Below are 8,214 nucleotides of genomic sequence, written 5' to 3'. Positions count from 1 at the left end.
TCATAGCATGCTCTTTCCGCGCGGTTCGCTACCCTGCGCCGGCCTATCACGACCCGTTGGGCTCCCATAGTCCCGCCTCTAATTTGGCTGAATGATAGCTAAATTAGCCACTCAAAGAATGGGAACCCGGTTTGGTCTCCGCCTTCGGAATGACAGGCAGGACCGTCATCCTATCGCTCCCCCGAAGTGATCATTGACCTGAGCCAGCCAATGCGGAGCGGGCGGGGAGGCGGGCCTTGGCTGCTGTCAGGGTTGGGTGCACCACTGAACGGATGGCAGGGAGAGCCGAGTGGATACCTGAGGAGCATCCGCCGGGTGAGAAGGGCCTAAGGGTAGTGCTTAAGGATTGTGGCAGGTGCAGCGCAGGGTGCTGGCGGGCCCGGACGAGGTGCTGGAGGCAGGCCTGTAGCGGTGGGGAGCAGAGCCTGCCTGCGGCCTTGTTGAGGAGGGGGCGTGTGATGGGGGTGTGAGGACCTTCGGGCTTAGGGGCACCGGGCGTTCGGAGGAGGGGTCTTGGCAGGAAGGTGTGTTCTGGCAGTGTGGGAATGGCACACGAACTCTTGGGCCTACCTTGGCGTGTGCTGAGGTGTTGGTTGGGGTCGGATTCAGGCGGTCAGTTCGGTGAGGGTGTTCAGGAGGACGTGGAAATGCTGCAGCTAGCTAGGGTTGGGTCAGGATGTCAAGGCTTGCATGCACGACTGAGAAGCAGAGAGATGCTGAGCGGATAAGAAAAGCCTCTTTTTCCTTTCTGTGTCCTGTCGGCGTGTGGAAATTACCAGAGATCAGGATGAAAACTAGCAGTACTTGGCTTTAAATTACTAGCTGCCTTTACCCGATTTCCAAGTCCAGGTTTTAGCACTCTGGCTTCCTCTGCTTACTTTTCAGGTGTGTGGACCTCATCAGCTCAGTGGTGTTTTGTTTCCGTTTCAGCCATCTCTGGAGAACAACTATAAAACCCAAGAGATGGGACTGGGTTGCTCATTCCCTGGAGTTAGTGCACGATAAAGCCTCCCCTTTGGAATTATAATTAAACACTAGCCCAAACTGCTCTTCTGGGACAGTTAATTACAGAAAAGATGTTTGACTTCTCAGTGTGATTCTTATTCTTCCCAATCTTTTTTTTTTCTCCAGTAAAATGGAAACAAGATAAATAATAATTTGGTTTTCCTTCTCCCCTATAGTTTTGAACAATGCTATATATTTTCTGTTGTTATATTCTTTGTCCCTTAGTCCTTAACACAACTCTTGTCTATAACTAATTACCAATCTGAAATGTTTGGAGATTGCTCCCCTCACCACCACTCCGACGGTCTACTCTGGTTCAGAAGAAAAACAAATTATATTTCCCCCTCTAGATTGTCATCTGGTACTATGTACTGTCCCTGGGTCATGGAATGAGTTGTTTAAACCATCGGGGACAGTTACAGAGATACCTTGAAACATGATTTGTCAGGGAAATAGACCTGAGCAATAGAGTGTGAATTATGAAGATGAAAATTCAATGGGCTGTGTATGTTTCTCTTGAGTACATGGATTGCTCTCAGATTAGTGATCTGTCTGTACTTTAGTTGTCCAGGAAGCCTCCACATGGGATTTGGAACAGAAAAAGGCTTAACGCCATTTGTAGCCAATCAGCTGAGGCTTAGGGCTGGAAATCATGTGCAGTCAGTCATGATTTCTAGTTTTCCTCTTTCACTTCTGTAGGTCATAATCATTTTCACCTTCCTATCTCCCTTACTCACCTCCCTCCCATTTCCCCCACCTCCTGCCCCATCCCCTTACTCTTTTTGTGGCAGGGTCTCATACTAACCCAAACTGTCATAGAACTTAACTTTGTATCCAGATTGAACTCAACTGCCCAATGATCCTCTTTCCTTTGTGTCACCAAGTGCTGGGATATGGACATGAGCTGTCCATTCCTGGCTTTTGTGTGTGCCTTCCCCCCCCACATTCATTTTCATGAATGCTTTCCTTGCCCTTTTAGAAAATGACCTTTGTACCTTTGTTTGGTTTTTCCATGTGTTTATTTTTGCATGCTTCTCTTCTACCATCCTTTCTTCCCACTTCTGTTTTTGCCTGATTGTTGAGTCATACTTTTGCCAGTTGTGCTAGGTACTTGGTAGCTGTGGAAGGAGGAAACAGAATTGTGGTAGAATATTTGTTTTTGTAGTACAGAAGATGGACACCTGGGGCCTTATGCCTTTTAGGCAAATGTCATATTGTTGAATTACATGGGCAGCCCTTTTTAAAGATTTGTACTTTGAGACAGGCTCTCAATTGACTAGTCTGGTCTGGACCCTTTGATCCTTCTTCCTTGGTCTCTTGAGTAACTGTGATTATAGACATGTTGAGTGGTATGATTACTCAGTTTTAGTCATTTTTGGCGGGGAAGGTAGTATCACTAGGTTACCAGGTAACCCTGACTGGTTTAGAACTTGCTGTGTAGATCAGCTTGGCCTGCCTCTCTCTGTCTCTTGAGTATTGGGATTAAAGGAGTGTGCCACCAAGCTTGGTGCTATCCATTTACTCTGGACATGTAAACCAGATAGTGTTTGATTCCTTGCTAGTACATAAATCTTTAGTCAAAGTTTGGGGATTATTATTAGCTCTAACCTCTCTGGTGTTTTTGTAGTTCATACATACTTTGTGGTTCTTTCCCACCATAAAAGTTTAAGTTAATTTAAGTAAATTAAAAATACCTTTGGTATTCAATACCTTTGGTCTTGACTTTCCCCACTTTAGCTATTTGAATATCATCATTTACCACCTGTTGATGTCAAGATGACTAAGCTTGGATTTCTGCGGTTGTCCTATGAGAAGCAGGACACACTTCTGAAGCTTCTCATCCTGTCGATGGCTGCTGTGTTATGTGAGTCGTGAGTCTATGTGTGGGCTTCTCCTTGGAGTTGGAATGATGAAAAAAATTGAACATGGATTTTAAAAACATGGCTTATTCTTTTAGCAGATTGCTGTTCTTTTTACCAGTTCTTATTGGTATAATTTTATGAAGACAAAATAAAATAACTCAAGAAATAGAAAACTTAAGGCTGTTGGCCATATGAAAAGTATGAAGCATGCTCTGTTGGTTCTGCTCACATTGGCTGAGAGTGGAAGCTGTTGGGTGTTATATTTTATAAAAGAATCATCTTCAACTCTGATGCCTATGATGGTTGATACTGCCAACTTGATAGGATTTAGAGTCACCTAGGAGACAAGCCCAGGGCACTACATGAGGAATTATCTGGATTAGGTTAATTGAGGTTGGAAGGATGATGTCCTTCTGTAGGTAGGAGCTCCAAACCAAATTAAAAGGAGAAAGTGAGCTGAACAGTAAGTGGCCTCTTCCTGACTGGATGCATTAGGATCTCTTGCTTTGTGCTTGCCACCTCCCTTCTGTGCTCATTGCTCTCTCATCCTTGGAGTATGAGCCAAAATAAATCTATTCCCCTTCCAGTTGTCTTGTTAGGGTATTTATCACAGCAATAGGAAAAGTAACTACGTTGAGGCAGAGTTTTGCATACCTCAGTCAGCTTCCCAAGGGCTGGTATTGTAAGTGTGCGCTACTATACCTGAGTTTTTCTGAAAGCCTTTTGGGGGCTTGCTGTTTTTTTGTTTGTTTGTTTGTTTTTGTTTTTGTTTTTTGCTTTTTTCCCCAAGACAAGGTTTCTCTGTTGCTTTGGAGCCTATCCTTAATTCACTTTGTAGACCAGTCTGGCTTCCAACTCAGCAGAAGTTAAGAGATCTGCCTGCCTCTGTCTCCCAAGTGCTGGAATTAAAGGTGTGTGCCACCACTGCCTGGCCAAGGGCTTATTGTTTTTAAAGCTTTCTCAGCACTTCATGAGTCATAAGTATATCCCTATTTGGCATTATCTCTTCGTTTGTTCCAAGATTAAGGTAAGGGGTGTGTGTATATGTAAAAGGGGTCAGTATATGTAAAAAATGGCCAAATTTGGTATTAGGTGAATGTGATTGGATAGACTGTGTAATACAACAAATAGTTAAGTGTATCCCATTTAAGTGAAAAATGTAGATGGTTTTGTCAGACTTGTTTCTTCTAGGTGGGAAGAAGTGGGTGGAGACTTTATTCAAGAACTACTCTGCATTCTCTGGGACTCCAGTGCTAGATAATTTTAGTTTTCCCACAGTGCTACTGTTTATCTTCTGTTGTCCTTTAATGGAATGTTACCAATTGAAATATTCATTCTCTGAATTTTGCAGCATTTTCTACTCGTCTCTTTGCTGTCCTGAGATTTGAAAGTGTTATCCATGAGTTTGATCCGTGAGTACCTTTGCTCTAATAGTTTCTTCTGGAGGTGCTAAAAATTGTGGGTTTTATATGTGTTTACATTCTAATCAGTCATCAACAATGGAGGTGTATTTTGAGTATAAGTGAGTCTTGTCAACTCAGAAAATGGAATAGACTCCGATTTTAAGCCTGCTTATTTGAGGTGTGACTAGACTAGGAGAAATCTGGGATATATTTAAGACTAAGACTATGAGCTTGATATTGTAACTTATTTTTCTCTTTATTTATATAGTAGAAATTGGGCGTATTGTGAAATTCAAAGGCATTAAAATGTTAAAGCTATGAGAATTGGGTATTGTGACAAATGTCTATAATCATAGGCTTTATAGTGAGATTCTACCTAAAAAGTATTGAGAAAAGCAAAACAAATTAAAAATAAAAAACAAGGGGGCTGGAGAGATGGCTCAGAGGTTAAGAGCACTGGCTGCTCTTCCAGAGGTCCTGAGTTCAATTCCCAGCAACTACATGGTGGCTCACAACCATCTATAATGAGATCTGGTGCCCTCTTCTGTCGTGCAGGAATACATACATATAGGCAGACAGAACACTGTATAGATAACAAATAAATAAATCTTAAAAAAAAAAAAAAAAAACTGAGTATGGTAGTACATTTCTTCAATCCTAGCACTTGGGAGGAAGAGGCAGGTGGATCTCTGAGAGTTCAAGATGAGCCTGGTTTACATAGTGGGTTCCAGGCTAGCTAAGGCTCAAGGTTATCAAAAACAAAAACAAAATCCAAAAACAAACCCTTTGGGGCTGGAGAGATGGCTCTATGGTTAAGAGCACATACTGCTTTTGCAGGGGATCCAAGTTTAGTTTCCAGCCCCCATGTCAGATGGCTCACTACCACTTGTAACTCCAGCTCTAGGGGAATCTGAGGCCTCTGACATCCTCAGACATGTGCATAAACATATCATAAAAAGTCTAAAATTTTGTTTATTAGATTGAAAAAGATATGGTGAATCCCTCAGTAGTATTAATACTGGGCATGATGTTACATGTCTAAAACCTCGGTACTCCAGGGGCCAAGAGGCAAAAGGACTGTGGCAAGTTAGAGGCCATTTTTGGCCACATAGTAAGTACTAGGCCATCTAGGACTATATAGGAAGACCATATCTCAAACAAAACAAAACCAACCAAACAAACAAAAAACAAATAACTCTGAAATGGGACATTGATATGGCTAAATAGATAAAGGTACTTGCTGTTAGGTTTGAGTTAGGCCTGATGGTGGTGGCACACGCTTTTAATCCCATCACTTGGGAGGCAGATGCAGGTGGATCTCTGAGTTCCAGGGCAGTCAGGACTGTTACACAGAGAAACCCTGTCTAGAAAAATCAAAACAGAGGGAAGGGGGAAAAAAAAAAAAAGTGTTGAGTTAGATCCCCAGAACTTGTGGAAGGAAAGAGTTAATTCTCAAAAGTTGTCCTCTATACCCTCCACATACATGGCAAGACACCACCTCCTCCATCTTCCTAAAGAAAACTTTGTTTTGATTTTAAACCTAACATTTTCTAAGCATCTTTTTTTTTTTCTTTTGAGCACTGTTTTACAGATTGTCTTTAAATCCTTAAAAACAACCCAGTGAAACACAGATACAGTTCCTTCTGTTGATGAGAAGACTGGGGCTGTGTCCAAAGTTACTCATTTACTAGGTGGGAACCTAGATTTGGATTGGATGTGGATTTGTCTGATTCCACAGACTGGGGTCATTGTCACTATTGCCTAAAGTTGAGGCATATGAAGAATGTAGAAACCATAGTCATAGATTCTTGAGTTATTGAATGCTTAAAAACAGCATATTCATATTTGGTGACACTGCTTAAACAGTCCAAGGCCTGTACTTGGTTTGCAGACTTGTCATTTTGTTTTGTATAGCTATTTTAAATATTTTCTTTGGGGAGCTCTGGAATCAATTTATATTCTCATAAATGAGAAGATTTACTGTCAACTTGACTCTAAAATCTCCTGAGAAGAGTGACTTTTTGTTGTATGTTTGTTTTTTTTGTAGCCCTGTCCATCCTGGAACTCTGTGTAGACCAGGCTGGTCTTGACACTCACAGGGGTCTGCTTTCCTCTGCCTCTCAAGCACTGGAATTGTGTGTGTGCAGCACCGCACCAGGCCTAGGAAGAGTCTTGATGAATTGTGTAGATTAGGTTGGCTTGTGGGAATATTTGTGGGGGTTGTCTTGATTGTTCACTAAGGAGGAAGACCCTTTGTAAGGAATCATTCCTTAGGTCCTGAACAATTTAAGAGAAAGATAACTAAGAGCAAGCAGGCAGGTAGGCAGACTGGCAGGCAGGCTGGCCTGTATGTGTTTATTTAATTCTCTGCTGTTGATTATGGATGTGACCAGCTGTTTCAGCTTCTTTACTAACATGAACTGTAATCTGGAATTGTAAGCCAAATACTTGTCTTTTCTCCTGTGTGGTTTTTTTTTTTTTTTTTTTTTTTTTTTTGGTCTTAATCTAAGTACATTACTTTTTTTGTTTTGTAACTCAAAAAAATTAAAAGATAGGTAAGTAATTTCTCCATTCCCTTTTCTCCCTCAAACCCTTACTTTGTTTGTTTGTTTTTTGTTTTTGTTTTTCAAGACAGGGTTTCTCTGTGTAACAGCACTTACTGTCCTGGAACTAGCTCTGTAGACCAGGCTGGCCTCAAACTCACAGAGATCTACACTTGCCTCTGCTTCCCTAGTGCTGGGATTAAAGGCATGCATGGGTTACCACTGCCTGGCTCACCGCTTTATTTTTTTGTCAGGGTATTTTACCATAGCAACAGAAACAAAAACACAACACTTTTTATCATTTTCTTTCTTTTTGAGAGAGGGCTTTATGTAGTTCAGGGTACCTTCGAATCTGCTCTGTAGTTGGCTGAGGATAACCTAGAACTAACTTATGATAGTCCTGCCTCCATCTCCCAGGTGCTGGAATTACAGGTGTGTGCCACCATGCCCATATCTTTCTTTTATTTCTTGATCAAACTGTTACCAATTCATTCTTAGACTCTTCAGATAGGCAATCAGTGTCTGTAGTAGAAATGGAAGGCACTGTACAAATGCTTTGATTATTCCTTTTCTAAGGAGGAACCATGCCCAGAACTTGACCCTTGTCCACTAATTTATTCTTCCTCTTTCTTAGTCTGCCTCCTACTGGTAGGTAGTGGACATGATTATGATACATACTGACTGCCTTCTAGAACCCTCATCTTTTCTGTTCCCAAAATAACATTTCTTCATGAGGAACAGAAGGGTAGAGCTTATGCCATCTGCTGCTTCTCCTTACCCCAGCTGACAAAACTTGACTGACCAAGGAGAAAAATAGTGTTAGGAAGTTGGGCTGGGATGTGACTATCCAGAGTTGGGAGACCCCGTTTGTTTTTTTGATTTTGCTCCCCTCTCTCTTCTTTGTTATTTAGGTAATTGCTTACACAGCTTAGCTCTAAAAACCTGTTTTTCCATGTATAGTTTTAACATCTCTTGTTCAATACTTGTTGTGTAATGTATGATATGCTGCAGTGTAGGTAGTGTTCAGACATATGTGGGATAACATGAGTGGACCTTGTTAGAAGTTTAAACACTCAATAGGAAGTTCCTGTTACCATGTGGGTTAAATTCTTTCCCATCTTGCATATGGTGTTATCCCATATGTTCTTATGTGTGGTAGAGGAACAAAATGTATTCTTGTCACTTAAAAAAGGTCAAACCTCATGCTTAGGAGGTCTTGTCTTCTGGGTGCTTGAATTCTTTTGCTTGTTTTATTTTCTAGCACAGGCTAGCCTGCTGAAGTATTCTATTTGAGTGCTTTGTATGGACATTAGGCTTCAACCTTCAGAGAAAAGAAGTGCTTTAATTGATACAAGAGTAGAATAGAAATAGACACTTAAGTTATTATAAGTGATTTTTCAT

At 41.4% G+C, this 8,214-nt stretch overlaps 1 protein-coding gene across 1 annotated transcript in view; it reads left to right on the top strand.

Moving 5' to 3' along the window:
- The first annotated feature begins 210 nt into the window (after nt 1-210).
- Nucleotides 211-8,214, top strand: part of Stt3a (STT3 oligosaccharyltransferase complex catalytic subunit A) — a 31,793-nt gene continuing 23,789 nt past the window's right edge. The window contains exons 1-3 of the mRNA XM_051197084.1: nt 211-315; nt 2,743-2,869; nt 4,219-4,279. Of these exons, the coding sequence (XP_051053041.1) occupies nt 211-315; nt 2,743-2,869; nt 4,219-4,279 (293 nt within the window). The remainder of the gene's footprint in view (nt 316-2,742; nt 2,870-4,218; nt 4,280-8,214) is intronic.

Source organism: Phodopus roborovskii, unplaced genomic scaffold (assembly GCF_943737965.1).
Source record: "Phodopus roborovskii unplaced genomic scaffold, PHOROB, whole genome shotgun sequence".
NCBI lineage: Eukaryota > Metazoa > Chordata > Mammalia > Rodentia > Cricetidae > Phodopus > Phodopus roborovskii.
Note: the sequence above shows the minus strand (reverse complement) of the source record. Positions and strands in the feature narration are given on the sequence as shown.